Here is a 19,156-nt window from a genome sequence, read left to right on the forward strand (position 1 = left end):
GTGTGGCAGCTTCTGACACACAGGTTTAATGCTGCCATTACCTGGCCACACACATTTGACAGTTGATGTGGAGCTCTTGAAATCTGGCAGGTAGAAAGCTGCAATTTAACAAGAATAGATATTTAAAGCACTTACTCAGGAAAAAGCTGAATTTAGCTCAAAGAAGAGCCTGTGATTGCCCCAGAAAATACCTGGCCATGACAGAAGTCTCATACAGGGACTTTTAGGACTTTAAAATCTACAGGTGCAATCAGGAAAATAATGTTTGTATTTTTTTCTACAACCTAATTATAACTTTCAGCCCCAGAATTACTTTCAGCATTCACAAAACTTAGTTTAAATTCACTCTTCCTACTACTTAAGCTATCATCTAATTTGTTATCTCCTCTCAGGTCCTACTAAAACTGAAACTGGAAACTTCATTTTCAAAACTAATTCTCTTACTGTTACCTGATAACAACCCTCAGGATTACAAATTTAATCACAGTAATAATTGAATACACTGACAAGTGAACCCAAATACTTCCAGTGTTTATATCAGCAGCAATAATTAGTGTTTTGTCATGTCAGAAGTGAATGCAGATTTACCTCAGCAAGGAAAGTGACTGGTGAATACAAGTAGCAGTCTCTTACTGAAGAGAAGATACAAATTCAAGAACAGGAAAAAAGGTTATTTTTAATATAAGGTACCTTCAGAGACAATACAATTTATTGCCGAAGTGATTTATTACTAATTCAACTTTTTTTTTTTTTAGAGGTTACAGTGTTTCATGGTTTAAAAAAATAATATATATTTTTCTTTTTTTTAAATTTAAGTTCCAAGAAAACAGATAGGAACTTACTAAGATTTTTTTTACTTTACATGGCTCAATTTCCTCTCCCTCCTGCAATTATCTGTCTGCAGAGGAAATAGCACAAAACATTCTGTGCCTGGCTAGGAGGTTCATAAGAACAATGAATATACAAGGTAATACCATGTTATTTTTAAACAGATTCTTTTCTTTTTTTGTTGTTGTTGCTTGTTTTTAAAGAATATTAGAAACCTTTCCAATGGCTCCGCGTCAGAAGAATGCAGCATTGCTAAATGCAAAACAGATTTAGAAGATTTCTGACACCTGTGCTGTAAGATTATCATTAAATGAGATGCCTTTCTGAGTATGTTCTGTAACATGTTCACTTGAACGGGCAGCATAAATGTCACTGCACTCAGGTGATTAAATCCATACTGATACTCCCTTAACCATGGGTCCTGATATGACAGCTCAGGGACTACCACCCTTAAAAGCCATACTGCTCTATAAAGGTTCCTGATATATCATCCTCAGCACTCTCAGACAGAAGATATTCCTGATGATTAAATAAAATTACCCGAGATCCCTGTTACTACCATTATTTACCTGCCAACAGACAGAAATGTAAAGATGGTGCAACCATTAAGGCTGTTACTTTTCTGCTATTTGAGAGCTTTGATGTGACAACCTGAAAGTTCATTTAACAGCTTCTTGCATTCACTGTCATCCTACAGAACCTCCAGGTGATATGGCAGCACCAGTTGTGGTGATGCAACTGAAATAAGGGGTGTCATAGCTAGAAAACAAAGGATAGTGTTTAGCTAAGTCGTTCTCAATAAGTTTTTGCTGCTTTGCTATTCTTTAATGTGTTGAGCTTTCCATTCAGTTTGCATTGTTACATAAGACAAACAATAATGTTCAAGAACAACCAATTTCAGTTGACTTAAGCCTCTTCAGCTAAGGCATGGCTCAAGCTTACTTCAGTTTACTCCAAATCCAAACAACGGTTAGCATTTTCTCTGCAGTTGCACACCAGCAGAGAGGCAAATTAAAGAGTATTTAAAAGTAGCAGGGATCTCAAGAGACGAGAGATAAATCCAGCAGCATTTGTTAGGTTGGCAAAATGCCATTTGCTGATTTTGATCATGACATTTTATAACCTTTTTGTTTTAAATAAAGATCAAAACCTTAGGATGTTCAGTTTCAACACCACTTCATGAAGTGCTCACAAGATTTCCACCATAAACAACCTCAAACATATTTATACAATAAGAGTTATTAAAAATATTTCATTATATTAAAAATATTACATTCTAAAGGGGTCACTAAAAAACCTACTGTCTCAAAGTATGTGGAATATAAATCCTGTTGAAATAGTATCTGACCACATCTGTTCTTATACAAAAGTCACCACTTAGAAGTTCCCTTTTAAAGTCTGATATTTCATGTAGTTCATTAGTCCTGAAATCTCTGAAAGCTGCTGTAAGTTGGTGGTGGCTAATCAAATGCATACATTGGGACCACACAAACCCATGATCACTTTCAGATCTCCTTCAAGTAAAACTCTCCCTAACAACTAAGAATGGAAGAAAATATTTTTAAATGACATGAGAAGCGCTAAATAAAGAAGAATGGTCATCAGACAAAGACTCTACTTAGTAAAGACAAAATCAGCATCTTCTGCAGCAGACTTTTTCTGCCAAAATAACATGTGACAAAATAGAATAAGGTATAGTTCTGTATTTTTGCTGCTCCCCGTACCATAATCGCTGGAAAACAAATACTGTAAATGTCCTTTGTGCTTCTTTGTAATGTTTCCTTTCTGTGCCATTTCTTTTTCCCTCTGACTGCTAATTGCAGTGGTCCTTTTATCCATGGACTGGTGTGGAAAACTGGGCACCAGGCTGGGATTACAGTACCGAGGTCCCAGCACTTAACCCCCTGCTAATGCAGAAACCAGACTGGCTTCAAGCATGTGCTTTCCCTGGGACAGAATGAGTGCCTGTATTCACACACCCTATCCAAGTGCTTTCTGCATGGGTACACTTGTTCCTGGATCACATTCCCTTCACCTCATTCTCCAGCATCCTCAACTTCCTAACATCCTGCAGGCATTAAAAAAAAAAACATTTAACACACCTTCCCACAGTGCAAACAGCGAGATTTAAAGAAAAGAAAAAAAAAAAAAACAAACCTAAAACAACACAGCTCTCCAGGGGTTCTGGAATCACGCTGAAAGTTATCAAAGCTAAGGCTATTTACATGTTGCCCTATCAGCTGTATTTCCCTCAACAAAGAATTGAGCTTTCAATCACTGATGGACTAAAACATCTCTGAAGAAATGTACACAAGGTAAATACACAAAGTAAATGTGTGCTCTAGTCACTTAATACCTGCTAGACTTGCCTATTAAAAAAACCCCTCCATGTTAATTCTCAGACTGACCTTTTCTTTAAGTGAAATTTCAACTTTCCATTCTCCTTATCCCTGAAGCAAGTAAAGGGGCCTAGAAGAGACCTGGAGAGGGACTTTTGACAAGGGCATGTAGTGATGAGACAAGGGGGAATAGCTTCACACTGACAGAGGACAGGATTATTTCAGATATTGGGAAGAAATTCTGCCCTGTGAGAGTGGTGAGGCCCTGACACAGGTTTCCCAGGGAAGCTGTGGTTGCCCTATCCCCATAAGTGTTCAAGGTCAGGTTCAAGGGGACTTGGAGCAACCTGGGATAGTGGAAGGTATCCCTGCCCACGACAGGGAGGTTGGAATGAGATGATCTTTAAAGTCCCTTCCAACCAAACCATTCCATGGTTCTATGACATTTGTTTTCACTCATTCTTTTTTTGTAAAGACTGGTTAATTTACCCTAAGTCCCAAGCTATTTATAGAGAGATGAAGGAGATCTCTACAGTTTCCTGTATTTGTCACACTACATCTGTCACAATGCAATCAAGGAGACTATTCTGTTTCAAGTAATATCTCCATTTTTCTTAAGGGTAAAAAGTCATGGATTCTGAGAAGTCCTGAGTGAGTAGGGAGAGACCAGTAAGTTTGGGACAGAAGAGAATTGCATTTGCCAACAAGACCTCCTTCCCAGCAAAGGGACTTGGCACATGCAGTCCATAAATTCTACATAGGAGAAGTGCTTTTGCCTACACTGCCCCTCCACACTCTTAGCTGCAGCCCCACAGAGAGAATGACAGCAGCCAATAACTCTCACTAAAGTCCTAATTTCCAACAACGATTTTTCATTAAAATTCACACACTGATCAAATTGGCACTTGGATAAACTTCACCACATGTGGCTCAGGTTGTGTCCTCCTAGCTTTATCCCAGCCTGGAGCAAAGAAGTTGCCCTGCTTTGAGAGGGCTGTTTCAGTCTTTGATAACTCACCTCATCAATCTTAATTAAGTCATTGAAGAGTCTTCTGCCCTATTAAAGAGACATTCTCTCAGATATGGCACTGCAAAAATTGTTTCCTGCTGAGGCAGTTTGGGATGTCTGCTTCGCAGAATATCAGCATGAAGAAAGGTGCTTGCACCAGAAAGACACAAGGCTAATAAAATCAATTCTTGACATTTGAGACAGCCTCTTAGAAACAGTCACTGGATGTGCATATAATCACATACCATAATTACACTAATTATCACAATTAAGAGCTGGATAAACACCATAAATTTAAATGAAAAACCCCAGGCACAGGCTGGTGCTGCTACTGGAATATTTTAAAATCCAAAATATCCAACACTGCTGATGACAATTTCTGTAACCACGCAACACAAGAGCACCTTACTGAAATCCAGAGACATACTTGCCACCAAATCAAAAGAATAGGAACAAAGCAATAAAATAGTTTCTTCTACAGCTCATCAGTGTTGTTTTCTTCTCAACCTCATCTTTTGGTGCAGTCACAATTCACACAACAGTTTAAATGCTCCTGAGATGCCTGTCTCTTACAAACTCCCTCCAAAACTTCCAAATTAGACAGACTGCTGCTGTTACAGAGCCAAGCTAAGGAGAAATCCCACGGCAGGCTAAGAAACAGACTTTAAACATACATTCATCTGGATAACCACCTTCTCCATGGACAAAGGTTTTGGCATTTTCAGGTTGCCATCTCACACTGGAGATGAAAGATGAAAACAACAGCAATACCCAACAGTTCTGCCTGCTACCACATTTCTCCTCCCAGGCACCTAAACCCTTCTGAGCAGTTATCTCTCCCATCAGACAAGATGTTTCCCGCACTCACCGCTCCATGTCTTTGCCTGCATCAGCATCTTCCTCATCAGGCTTGCCATACTGGAATGTTTACCTGCGTTGCCTAAACCTGCTCAGGCCCAAACCAGGTGGAAGAGGTAAAAAAAGACACCTGCATCTTGTCTCTGCCAGCGCTGTAGCTTTTCCTGCAGAGGCTGCACAGCAACTGGAGGAGCAGGGCTAAGCGCACACACACGCGTGCATGCACACGCACAGGAAGCCTGGAACTGAATCAGTACTGAACGGACCTACTTCCTTCTTCATGCTCCAGTATCTCGGCCGTAAACAAGTGCTGCACATTAGCTGAGTGAAGCCAGCTGAAAAGTCCAGCAGTGAAGGACAAAAGAAGGGAGTGGCTCCAGCAAGGAATAACTGTTTTAAATACACAAACATCTTCCCATCAGATTAAAACTAGCTTTTAAATTAGGCAGAGTCTGAAGCCATTGTTGTGACAGGGTAACTCAAGACAAACAGGAGACACTGCTTCCTCCTCTGGAGAGGTCTCCTGGATTTCCAGTACGAAGTGTCCCATTAGCATTCCAAGTGCCTGCTCAAAATGTGTTCATGAAAAGAGTTCCAGTCACTCCAGGGATAGAAGGCAAAGAAGGGGGAGGCAGATGCAGAAACAAGTTACAGCTGGTGCACCTTGCAGTGCAGGAGCAATGGAGGAGCAGAGGAGGGATGCTGAGCTTGTGTACTGGTCAGAGCATATGGCTTTGGCTACCAGCCTGCCCCACAAGCCAGTCCCCAGCTCTCCAGGAACAAGGTCAGCCTGGCAGAAATCAGTGTGTGCAGGGATTTGGCAGGAGTCAAACACATCCTCTCTAACAGCAATTCAAGCACAGCCTGCTTGTGCTCCGGGAGATCTCCACCTCACCACACAAAGCCTCAGGCTCCTTCAGCTTCCAATGGCTTTTCCCCACCATTTATTGGCATTTACCTCATGGCAGCTCCACCTCCGAGCAAACAACCACCAGCATGCACCAAACACTTTTGCACAGATCCAGAGGGCTCTAACATTTGCTCCACTGCTGGCAACAAGAGCTCTGTTGATGGAGAAGAGAGCAGACAGGTCGAGTTCTAGTGACCCAAAATGCTCCAAAGCAAGATGATGATTTCACTGACAACACTGACTCCTCAGGAGGTCCAAGCACTTAGTAGGTGGGATGAGCAAGGGCAAGCAGAGCTCATGAGAGAGACAGCAGCAGCCGCTTTTGTCCAATGCTGCACCCACAGACACCCTGCTGCAGACTGTGACAAGCTGGGTGGCTCTGGACAGTGACCAACTTGGTGTATGAAGGGAAGGAGATACACAGATTCTGCCCATTTGCTCTGTCCAGCAGCAGCTGTCCAAACCTGCATGTCTGGCACCATCAGAAAGCCTGCCACATCCAAGCATCCTTGGAAGGAGAGAGGAGGGAGGATGGACAGGGGAGTATTGGTCCATCCCTTAGGGTCAGCCAAACAGGGACCATTTTCACCTTGGTTGGGACACAGACATAGAAGCCCTTCTGTTTGCAGTAATCCAGTGCTTGGAGAATGACAGTCCAAAGGTGGACTTCCCCCAACAACCCAGGGCAAGAAAGGCTTTGCAGCACTAGAGACTCTTCCTGTCTCTGAAAGCACACCAGAGTTATAGCCGTTCTTGGTCTGGAGCCTTCAGCAGGCAGGGTCTTCACTGATAACACCAGTTAAACAGTGCCTGACCTTCATGTGCTTTCTCAAGCCAAGCCCCACTGTGGTTGGTACAAAAGGCTGAGTGAGGAGAAAGCCAGGAGCTGGGCAATCCTCAGCCCCAAGATAGGAAGTGCTTGTCTGAAAGAGCTGACATCCTATGTGTTTTCAGATGCGCTTTTTGTTTTTCTCTTAAAGACCACTTATCTCTTAAAAGGCCTTTTTAACATCTAAACTAAGACACTGAGAGATCTGCAACTATTCAGAACCCTTTTTATTACCATCTTGCAAAGCTGGCTACTGAAGACTCCCATTTTTTCTTACTCTCAATGAGGCAACAGCAGATTTTTCTCCCCTTCTCTTTTCACTTTGTCTTTCAAGAACAGCAAAAGTACAATTAAATTGCTGATATCCCTTAAGGTTAACTGCAAGATCAAGGGGTTGGAATCAAAAAAGAAACAGTGCTGCTGTCAAAAACCAGAGACTTCACATGAATCTTTCCAGATAAAGTGGAGAAGTTTCACAGCCCTCCACGTAAGAAAAGCCCAGCTGCAGGGAGGAAAGGAAGCACAGGGCAAAGGGGTGTGAAAGCCTAGTGGCCTTTTGCCAAAGGGCTCCTTCTCATTCCTCCATCCAAGCCTGAAAAGCAACAACACTTCATTATGGAAGAACTGCACATAGTTTCAAACCTTCATTTCCACTTCAGCAGGAAAAGCTTGCTAGCACATAAGAGTTGGACTGAGCAAACATCCCTCTGCCTTTGTTCCCCTTCACTCGACTGGGTTTGAGTTGGAAGGGACCTCAAAGATCATCTCATTCCAACCCTCTGCCATGGGCAGGGACACCTTCCACTACATCAGGTTGCTCCCATGTGGTATTGAACACTTCCAGGGACGGGGCAGCCACAGCCTCTCTGGGCAACCTGTGCCAGGGCCTCTCCCCACTCACAGGGAACAATTTCTTCCCAATATCCCATGTAACCCTGCCCTCTGTCAGCCATTTCCCCTTGTCCTGTCACTGCATGCCTTTGTAAAAATTCCCTCTCAGCTCTCTTGAAGCCCCTTTAGGTATCAGAAGGTGCTGTGAGATCACACTGGAATCTTTTCTACTCCAGGCTATACAACTCCAGCTCTGCCAGCCTTTCTTCACAGGAGAGATGGTCCAGTCTTTTCTTCTACAGATTATTTTCATGGTTCTTCTCTGGACTTGCACCAACAGGTCCTCATCCTTTTTATGAGGGAGAGGTTGGTGTACTCCAACATGCCAGCTAACTGCCTCAATACATATTTTTATGTACAGTAATTTCACGAATACAAGCCGCACCAATTTGACCAAAAGTTTGGTGGAAACCCGGAAGTGCGGCTAATATTCGAGGGCGGCTAATACATGGACAATATTCTAAAAGCTGCCAACACGGAAGTGAGAGCCCGCGGCAGCCCCAAGCCAAGCTGGAGCCCGGCCAGCCCCGGCTGAGGTGGGAAAGCCTGGCAGAGGCGGGGCCAGCAGTGTGGGGGGCGGGCGGCTGAGCCTGAGCCAGCAGGGCGGGGCAGGGGGGCGGCAGAGCCCGGGCCAGCAGGGGCTAGCAGTGCAGGGGAGCATGGCAGAAGCAGGAAGGCCGGCGGGTGGGGCTGCCTGGCAGCGGGGGAAGCCCAGCAGAATCGGGGCCAGCAGCGTGGGGGAGCCCGGCGGTGCGGGGGTCTGCAGTGCCGGCCAGGGCGAGCAAACGCGGCAGCAGGGCGGCTGGCCTGCCGGCAGGACGAACAAACGCGGCAGCGAGGCAGTGCTGACGGGAGAGGGGGGCCAGTGAGCCCGGCGGCGGCTGCAGCACCACCCGGCCGGCCCCGTCGGCAACCATGAGCGGGCCGAGCCTTCCTGGCCCCGCCCCGAGCCAGTAAATCCCGCTCTGCCGCGATCCTGTTACTAATTGGCCAATTTGTGAAAGCTGCGCACGGATTCTCGCTACAAACGAAAGTGCGGCTAATATTCGGGGTGCGGCTTATCTATTGACAAAGACAGCAACATTGTCGAGGCACCGGGGGTGCGGCTTATAGTCCGTGCGGCTTGTATTTGTGAAACTACTGTACATATCTACCAAAAGACATTCAGAATTTAATTCTTCAAGTGCAATGAAATCACTGCTACAGAACAAAACAAGTAATTTCTTTAATACCCATCAGCCAAAGTACAGTAGTTTCACGAACACAAGCCGCACGGATTATAAGCCGCACTTCCGGTGCCTCAACAATGTTGCTGTCTTCGTCAATAGATAAGCCGCACCCCGAATATTAGCCGCACTTTCGTTCGTCGCGAGAATCCGTGCGCAGCTTTCACAAATTGGCCAATTAGTAACAGGATCGCGGCATAGCGGGCTTTACTGGCTCGGGGCGGGGCCAGGAAGGCTCGGCCCGCTCATGGTTGCTGACGGGGCCGGCCGGGTGGTGCTGCAGCCGCCGCCGGGCTCACTGGCCCCCTCTCCCGTCAGCACCGCCTCGCCGCTGCGTTTACGTACTCGCCCTGCCGGCAGGCCAGCCACTGCCGCCGCTGGCAGGCATGCCGGCCGCCTCGCCGCTGCGTTGTTTACGTACTCGCCCTGCCGGCGGGCCTGGCACTGCTGCCGCTGGCAGGCATGCCGGCCGCCTCGCCGCTGCGTTGTTTACGTACTTGCCCTGCCGGCGGGCCAGCCACTGCCGCCGCTGGCAGGCATGCCGGCCGCCTCGCCGCTGCGCTGTTTACGTACTCGCCCTGCTGGCGGGCCAGCCACTGCCGCCGCTGGCAGGCATGCCGGCCGCCTTGCCGCTGCGCTGTTTACGTACTCGCCCTGCCGGCGGGCCTGGCACTGCCGCCGCTGGCAGGCATGCCGGCCGCCTCGCCGCTGCATTGTTTACGTACTGGCCCTGCCGGCGGGCCAGCCACTGCCGCCGCTGGCAGGCATGCCGGCCGCCTCGCCGCTGCGCTGTTTACGTACTCGCCCTGCCGGCGGGCCAGCCACTGCCGCCGCCGCCGGGCTCGCTGGCCCCCCTCTCCCGTCAGCACCGCCCCGCTGCCACGTTCCCTAGCCCTGCCGGCGGGCTGCCGCCGCCCGGCTCGCCGGCCGTGCAACGCCGCGTTCCCTAGCCCTGCCGGCGGGCTGCCGCCGCCCGGCTCACCGGCCGCGCCGCGTTCCCTAGCCCTGCCCGCCGCCGCCCGGCTCGCCGGCCGCGCCGCGTTCCCTAGCCCTGCCCGCCGCCGCCCGGCTCGCCAGCCGCGCCGCGTTCCCTAGCCCTGCCGGCGGGCTGCCGCCGCCCGGCTCGCCGGCCGCGCCGCGCCGCGTTCCCTAGCCCTGCCGGCGGGCTGCCGCCACTGCCGCCCGGCTCGCCGGCCGCGCCGCGTTCCCTAGCCCTGCCAGCGGGCTGCCGCCGCCGGGCTCGCCAGCCGCCCCCTCCTGTCTGCACCGCCGCCGCGTTTCCTCGCCCTGGCCGGCACTGCAGGCCCCCACACCGCCGGGCTCCCCCATGCTGCTGGCCCCGATTCTGCTGGGCTTCCCCCGCTGCCAGGCAGCCCCACCCGCCGGCCTTCCTGCTTCTGCCATGCTCCCCTGCACTGCTAGCCCCAGTTCTCCCAGGCTCCCCCGCCCTACTGACCCGGCTCTGCCGCCCCCCTGCCCCGCCCTGCTGGCTCAGGCTCTGCCGCCCGCCCCCCACACTGCTGGCCCCGCCTCTGCCAGGCTTTCCCACCTCTGCCGGGGCCGGCCGGGCTCCAGCTTGGCTTGGGGTTGCCGCGGGCTCTCACTTCCGTGTTGGCAGCTTTTAGAATTTTGTTAATGTATTAGCCGCCCCGGAATATTAGCCGCACTTCCGGGTTTCCACCAAAATTTTGGTCAAATTGGTGCGGCTTGTATTCGTGAAATTACTGTAGGTTTCACATTAAACGCCCTCATCTCTGCCAAGTGCCAAAACAACTGTCACATGAATATTAACAAGATTTGTTGGCAGGGTGATATGATTATTACAAGGAATCTCAGGAGATATTGCAGGACACTTCAGATTTGCACCAATGTACAGAGCAACTACTTCAGGCAGCAGAGGTTCCTCAGTCTGGTTATGGAGGGGTTCCATGTAGTAAAAACAAAAAGCTCTGGTATGAGACTGCTTGGGAGCAAAGGAGAGAAAACATTGCTGCTCCCGGAAGCAGCACTCTGAGGAACCAAAGCCCTTCATGCTTCAGAAAGGAAAATATGATAGCAGTTCTGCAGCTTCTCACACTCCCATAAGGGGAAGAAAAATGGTCTTGAATTTGTGATCCATTTAAGGTCACATAGAAAGATAAGTTTGGTCAGTTAACCCCTTGAAGAGCTTTTCTGGGCTAGACCAACATTAACACAAGAGATGGCAATTAGGAGAATGGAGAGCAGCACAGAAACTTCACACCATCAAAACTGTGCTCAGACTCTTCCTTCCACTTCCACTTTCAACAGCACTTCCCCAGTCTTTGGGGCATCCACCTGTTACACACCAACTGAACAGAATGTTCTACACTTCACTGGTGAAAAGTCAATCACAGCTCCTCTCCTGGTTCCAGAAGCACCAGGAATCATGCAATTTCCTGACCTGAGCCCAGGCTTTCTTGGCATCCAAAGCTTTCAAACAATCTTCAAAGATTTAAACTTCAGACTAAAGCTTCACCAGCAGCACTCTAAACCTGCCCATCTCCCCTTTGCTTCCCATGTGATTACAGAAAGTTGTAGTAAAAGCTTGTTCCAAACATATTTTTAATATTACATATAAAAACAGCAACTAGAATTTTTGTTTCAATTACAAATATACTCAAACCCTTGGATAGGTAGAGTCACAGGGTATATTTTAAGGTTGGGATCTCATATTTATGATACATGATTCCGGACCATGAGAAAGAGGGTGCTGCGATTTCAGGTCACATTTGTATTAAGGATCCACCAGCTCCTCTAATTTTACAGGCTTTACCAAAGAGGAAGGACATCCTCTCTCCACCCTTAGATACTGCTCCTTCCACAGACTCTTCAAAAAAGAAGACAAAAAACACCCTACAAGTTGACACCCAGCACAGTGACCTGATGTTTTCCACACATTTGCCCTTTGATAAGCACAAAAATGCCTTCTGCTGGGCGTTTTCCCTGTTAACCTTCCTGAGCAAAAACATTAATGCTCGGAAGAAAACGGAACCTAATGCACTAGGTAATGATACTAAATATAAGCAGTGAGTCAAATCACTTTGTTTCTCAGGCATGCAGCTCAACAAGTTGTTTCAGAACAAAAATACAGTCCCCGTGCAGACCCTAAATCAGCTCATCATTCCTCATTTTTATGGGTTTTTTGGGGTTAAGTGGAATGTACTCTTAGAAATAGAGTTTCACAGAACTCTGTGAAACAGATGCAGTTCAGCAAATTTTTACAGCAGCTGCTACTATTAAAAACCTTCATCACCAGTGACCATCTAACAAAGTATTCTTACAGCTGGCCTAAGACAAATGAGGGACAGAATAAAGCACACAGGACAGGGAATAAGTATCCAGGGAACTGCTGAGATTCGTTTCAGATTGCTCCTGCCGACAAAACCACAGAACTGTTCAGCAGGACAGATTAAACTGGCTTGAGTGGCGATGCAATGAGTGAATCTGTTCCCCATCTCCTCCAGCTCCAGCAGAATGGCAGGGTAAGTCCAAAGTGTTCAAACACCCTCGAAAGCCAAGTCTCAAGGCTGGCAAAGTGACAGAAAGTCAGCAGTACATGCTTCCCACTATGCAAGGGACAGTGGGAGGCTGCTTTTGAAAAGAAAAATACACACTTGCTAAAAAGAAGAGATTAATTATCTAATGGACAAGTCAATGGAGGAAATCAATGATGCATTAATAGCTTCGATCATTCTCAAAGTATATGCACAGTCTGCAAAGACTCTCTTTGGAAAAAACAAACAAAAAACTCCCAAAACAAACCATATAACAAATAATTAATAAGTCATTAAAGTCTACCTCTACAGATACTCACAAAGTCCCTATCTCCCATCCCCACAAATTGTGTCCAATCTGGAAAAAGCCATCTAATTGAAAAATTCTATGTTTTAAGCATGTCCAATACTGTGTCTCTCTCTGCACACTAGCTAGGAATTAAGATAGGCAAGGAAAAGAGCACTGAGACTACATGGGAGATCACTATAAATTTGTCTCTAGAGACAGTCTTTATTTGGGAGCAGAAGTATATTTATTTACTATGTTTAAATGCAATAGCAATTCAATGTCTCTGTTTTGCTTTAGTAAAATTTAAAACAGAGCGAAAATTATCAGTAACTGCAGGCAGCACTAGCACTAACACTGCTGTGACTAATAGAACAATCAGGCTTTAGGGGCCAGGGAGAACAAGGGCAAGGGGTGTGCAGAGAACCACATACCCTTCCAGAAACATGCTAATAAAAATCCAAGACATCAAAACCAAACATCTCTAGTAACTCTTGATAGAAAAAAAAAAACACTGTAAAGAAGTCACGAACGTGGAGTCACCCTTTTTTGCAGCATGAATTCTCTAAAATGCAGCTCATTACTATATCCAAGCCACTGCAAAAATCAAAACTGCTCAGTAGCTGCTCTGCAAGTTCTCAGTACAGGGCTGAGGTTCACTCTCTCCTCAACAACAATAATCACCTTGGCTGTGGAGGTCTGAACACATGGTACAGTCCTCACCAAGGTTTCCAAGAGCTGTTTTGTCCCAACTTTTGCAAACCTTGGACTCCTTCCCTGAGTTAGGTGTCTTTTTCTTCCCAGCAATGTACATCCTCTGGAAGATCTGGAAGAAGTCCCCTTCTCCCTGCAGCTTCTCTTACCAATGTTTGCACAATTCATAGTGAAAAAGGAGAGAGAAGGAAGGGGAGATAAGGTCAGGTCCTTTCACAGAGTGATATGCAAGTCTAGCAGAAGGGTCTCATGTCCTTAGGTGGGAAGGGCCCTTAAGGCCATCTCATTCCACCCTCCTGTTATGGTCAGGGACACCTTCCACTAGATCAGGTGACTCCAAGCCCCCATCCAGCCTGGCCTTAAGCACTTCCAGGGATGGGGCAGCCACAGCTGCTCTGGGCAATCTGTCCAGGACCTCACCACCCCCAGAGGGAAGAATTTATTCCTAACAGACAATTTAAATCTACCCTCCTTCAGCATGAAGCCATTCTCCCTTGTCCTATCAGCAGCTACAGGTGGTGGCACAACAAGACAGGCAGTCTATGAGTGCCTGCAATTGTCTGTTCTATCTCCACACAAAACCTGCGCGGATAAGGCAAAAAAATTCCCCCAAATACTAGCTATACACAGTGACAAGTATTTCTCCCCTCTTACACAACATTCTTGATGAACAAATTAAATTTGTTGGAGTTCCTACACTATTTTAAAGTGCACTTCAAAAAACCAAAAAGGTAAAGTTTCAATTTCTGTCAAAGGGTTTTGATAAAGAAGAACCTGTAGATTGTTCTGTCTTCTCCCACAGCTCTCCCTCCCTCTGGACACAGGCAATTTTCTACATAAACGTGCAAGGAAAGACATACTAAAGACTGCTTTTGAGCTGCAATTTGAGCCAGACCCAAAAAAAAAAAACAAAAACAAAAACAAAACAAAAAACAAAACAAAAAAACAAAAAACAAACCACTCCAACAAAAAAACCCCAAACCAAACAAAACCAACCAAACAAACAAAAAAACCCCCACCAAAACCAAAACAACAACAACAAAATACCAAAACCCAAGAAGTTAAATTCAGAAGATGGGAAATCTGAACTGAAAGATGAAAAAGAAGTGCACAAATGATGCCCTTGCCAGTAAGGGGTAAAGCCTTCGTGGCTGAGACACAGCAGCGAGTGCCAGCCTGGCAGATCTCAGCCACAAGGAGCTTTCAGCAGCCTAATTGCCTCCCTTAACTGTTGAGTGAATAACCCAGCATCCAGACAAACAGGAAATTCGTTGGAAATTGAACAAGAGACAGCCAGTGGCTCATTCTGCAGGTTAATGTGCTTTTAAATGAAATGAACTATAAAGAGATTACAGCTTCCTAAAGAAAACCCCATGTTCTAAAAGATGAAAGAGAAGCAAAAAAGGGGAAGTCACAGAGCCTGAGGATGGGAAACTAAAGTAAGATTAAATGGGGCAAAACCAGAAGAAATATGCACTTGGGTTTGTCTTTACATACTCTCCTGGGTCCTCCCACAGGTCTTTGCAGTCCTTCACCCAGTGTGAGTAAAGCTGGGAATGCACAAGGCATTTCTCTAGAAAAATAATTCTGGGCTGCGTATCAGAGGCAAGTGCATTTCTGTAACCCTGTGTTCAGCACGAGGAGGAAATGCTGTTTGCACCTGAACATCCATCTCACTTCTGATCGCTGTTACCACAGCACTGCTCTCAGTGCTTGCCACCAGCTCTGCTGGGATGTGAAATAAATGATTTTCTTGTCAGCACCAGTGCAAAGAAAAACTTCAGATCTCAGCCTCCCTTGCACCTGTAGTTTTAGGGGAGGATTTCCACACAAATGATGCTAAAAAGACAGAAGAACAAGTGTCTCCTCACACAGTTTACTTGCTGGTGCACCACAGCAAGAGTACATAATTCATTAGTATGCTAACAGATTTCCTATTTTATTGTAGGATGCTGCCAAGTTAAAATAACAAAATACTGCTATTACTCTGTTAGAGAACTCTCTTATCTTTGTAAGTAACAGAACATACAGTTAACTGACAATAATTGCAGCTTTGGTTACTCTGTAAGGTACAAGAGACTCAAAAGTACCCATTTCCCTCACTCTCAATCACCCCCTGGTAACATAAAATTTATGCGTTGCAGTTCTATTGATAATTCTTGAAGTCTGAAATTTGTTTATTGCAGGTGCCAATATGATAAGAGAAGGATGCAGACGTTAATCTTTAACCAAAGGTTTTCTTTATCATGGTCAGCCAACCAAAACGACCACTTTAAAAACAAATAAACAAACAAACAACCCACCACCTTTCTCTGTGACAGTGCTGGTCATACTGCTTCAGGAATATTATGGAACCACTCCAGCACAAAAAACAAACAGAACCAACTGTTCTGTCTGTGGACTTGTGGGAGACGACAATGCAGAGTCACCCTCCACCTGAGTGATGCTCCCAGCAGGAATTTATAATCTTAGAGGCCAGACTGCTGAGCTCCTGCTCAATAACAGCAGAAAAAGTTTGCTGGTCTCTTTTTTTATCCTCCTGGAATCTCCCTTTTTCCCCACCACAGACCAGACACGCTTAATGGCTGTGATTGCATACGAGGTCGTACTTTTGCTGTTGGCAGACAGCTGCCAGAAACCTCCTCTTAATCCCTAAACTTGGGCATGTCGGTAAGGAAGACAGAAGAGTTCAGAACCACAGGAGAATCTTGTAATTTGGTCTCTGAAATAACCCTGAAAGCCCACTGCAATCCACATGCAAAGAAATGCGTTTTCCCTCACAAAACCTCAAACAAGCATTTCAGTCCCATGTCATTGTGGGAATTAAAACTGCCCCTTTTGATAATTCATGAATTTCCATGTTGGCTGTGTGAAAGTCTGAATAGGCAGTCTAGTGAAGCAATTGTTTTTCCTTTAGCAGAACAGAAAGGCAGTTGTTTCCAATTGTTTTGCACCACTCTTCCTCATGGCCCCTGTATTTTAGAATTGATGAAAGGGAAAAAAACATCTACAAGATATGGTAATCCAAAAAAGCAAATCACATCTTCACACAGATTCCAGGTGTGTTGCTAAATGGTATTTTGTGAATTTTCCTTCCTATGTGCTGGTAATCCTGGGTTTTGTTTTAACTACAATTAGAGGCTACCAAGCAGGAAAAAAATCCACAGATCTTCATCTCTTTCCTTGTTTTCAAATGTTTGTCTGGAGAGGAGGAAAGCATGAAGCAGTATTTAGGAGATGCCAATTTTACTGTAGGAATCAGGAATACCTTTAAGCATAAGCTACAGTTTCCTTATTTATTGGAGCAGAGGTAACCCAACCACTCCTTGCTTTCTTGTGAGTGGGACTGTGAGTCACCAGTCGGCTAAAAAATGTCAGCTGAGTGTTATGCCAAAGTTGCTCAAGTTTTTCAAGAGAGGTAAGTCAGACATTTGACAGGCTGCTGGACTGCAACCAGTGCAAGTAAAAGGCAGACAAAAATTTAGTTCGCAAGAGAGCCCTCCCCACCAGCACAGAACAGCTCTGGGATACCATTTTTGTGCAAGGCAAAAGGCACTCTGGACCCCCAGAGCATGGTTTCACAGGCTAACTCACCACTGGCATGGTAACCACCATGAATAACTGCCTAGAATAGTCTGTGCAAAATGGTTTTACGTAAAATGACTGCTCTAAGGGAGCAGGGGTAGGGTAAGTGATGCCCACAAGTCCTCTTGTGCTTTTACTCTCTCAAATAAAAGCACCAACATGGAATTTGAGTGAAGGGACAGTAGAGATTGTCCCCTTGGCATAGAGAGAAGAGAAGGCTCGGTCTCTACAGCATAGCTGCTGCAAACCTTTCTAATTCTCCTACAACCTGAAAAAGAAAGCAGATAAAGAAAGATACCCTAAAAAAAAAAAAAATCCCTCTCAAAAGGATAAGAATTTTAATCTAAAAATGAGCGAGATGGCACTTCTGCTGCACATGGGGCAGCAGTAAGGAAGGGAAGCACACAAACAAAAGAGACAGGATGAGAAATACCATGAACTACAGAAGAAGGAAATGAGAGAGGAGGAAGAAGAGAAATAATAAACCAGACTGGTTGTTTTGGAAGAATAGATGAAATATAGGTAATGTCATAATCAAAGTGCATATTATTGCTTCTTTCCTATGAAACCATAGGGGACAAGATCATCCAGGTATTTTCCACGTTATCTAATAAGCACATATCTCCCGGCTAGTGAGTGCCAGGTGCACTTTTCCTATGACTCGAGGAAATGCTTCTATTAAAATTAAAAATAAAAGGGAATGCTCACTTAATCTGCTCTGCAACCTGAGTCCCCACTTATAAATGGCAGGGGCTGGAGACAATGAGAAATTGCTAGATTACAGAGGCCTCTGCAATGCAGTGAGCAACAGCTGAAGGGTAAAGTTGGAACACCACCAGCGGGATTCAGAATGCCAAATTAAGTTTGCTTGCACAGTTGTTGCTAATAAAAACCACAAAGTCTTTCTCCCTGTCTCCACGCTGCCTCATTCATCCTGTTCCATAGTGCTGAAACACAACTAAAATAAACGGAAGAGCCTCAGGAAAAAATCCCATCTCCAACACCTTCCAGTGCTCCCTGCAGCTAAGTGAAGAGAGCTGCTGCTGCTGCAACCAGGCATGGCTTCACCGAGGATCCTTCACCATGGAAGTTAGGATCCTTCACAGTGGTGAAATCCATGACTGATACAGGTGGGAATTGTCACTCCAAAGACAAAGCATCCTAGCAGAAGAGGCACTTCCAAAAGGTGTCATTTCAAGCCAATGAAGTCATGACGCACAATCAGACAGGAAAATATTTTCATACTATGTCACGGATAAGCGGAACTTGCTAATGTTTACTGAAAGGTCTGCTGGGAGCTACCAAATGATTTCTAAATTTTTTAAAGGCACAGACTCCTTACCAAGCAGGAAGGGCTGTCCTGCGACTCACAGAGCAAATGGAAAGCAATAACGTGCACTGAGCTACGGGAGTTGCTCTGCCAGAGCTCGGTAATTACATGAGTGAGCAGATCTGTTAACAGCCAGTCTAAATACAGCCCCTCGAGGGGCTGCAACTCAATCACTGGCACTTTGAAAGGCACTGCGCTGTTCCAAGGGAACCACGACAGCAGAAGGGAAGAGCAGACTTGTGGTTATCAGCAAAGAGGAATTACCTACTTATGGAATAATAAATTGTGCTATTAAAAAAAAAGAGAAAAAACATCACACTGGAAGGAACTTCATTTCACACAAGCCACATTTAGAAGCGCATCAGTTAACTCTAATTTGCCCTAATATAGCAGATTAGCAATAGAAATTCTCAGCTTGCCTCTAAACTGAAGGGCTTCCCAGCAAAGTGAAAAATCACAGTACTGCACTTCCTAACAGTTTTATTGTTGGGAAAATGATTTGGACTCTAGAAGGGAACTTGTCCTGCAGTAAGGAAGATGTGTCAGGGAGTTATTCAGCCCAACAGCTCTTTGACAGTCAACCCTACTAGCCATCCTCCTTCACACAGGAATAACTACTAGAGTACAAAGTATTTTGCAGAACAAACTGATCTCAAGAGCCCTCAGGAATATTGTGCTGTAGCCAATTTTAATTTTTCATCTTTCAAAGAAACACATGTTCTTGACTGATTTCTTGTGTAAACAACACTGTAAAACAGGTATTTATTTTCACAGGTCAAGTTTACCAATATTAATCACATAAAATATGTGCATGTTTTCTACAACTTCAGATTATT

The 19,156-nt window shown here is 45.7% G+C and overlaps 1 protein-coding gene across 5 annotated transcripts in view; it reads right to left on the reverse strand.

Moving 5' to 3' along the window:
* The window catches only part of RASAL2 (RAS protein activator like 2), a 170,834-nt gene that overhangs the window by 125,684 nt on the left and 25,994 nt on the right, over positions 1 to 19,156 (reverse strand). Inside the window, exon 1 of one of the 5 annotated variants that reach the window (XM_033067238.2) lies at positions 5,045 to 5,224. The exons of the other annotated variants lie outside the window; for them this stretch is intronic. Within the exon in view, the coding sequence (XP_032923129.1) occupies positions 5,045 to 5,093 (49 nt within the window). The 5' untranslated portion in view covers positions 5,094 to 5,224. Of the gene's footprint in view, positions 1 to 5,044; positions 5,225 to 19,156 lie in introns of those variants that run through there. 5 annotated transcript variants of the gene reach the window in all.

Source organism: Catharus ustulatus, chromosome 9, assembly GCF_009819885.2.
Source record: "Catharus ustulatus isolate bCatUst1 chromosome 9, bCatUst1.pri.v2, whole genome shotgun sequence".
NCBI lineage: Eukaryota > Metazoa > Chordata > Aves > Passeriformes > Turdidae > Catharus > Catharus ustulatus.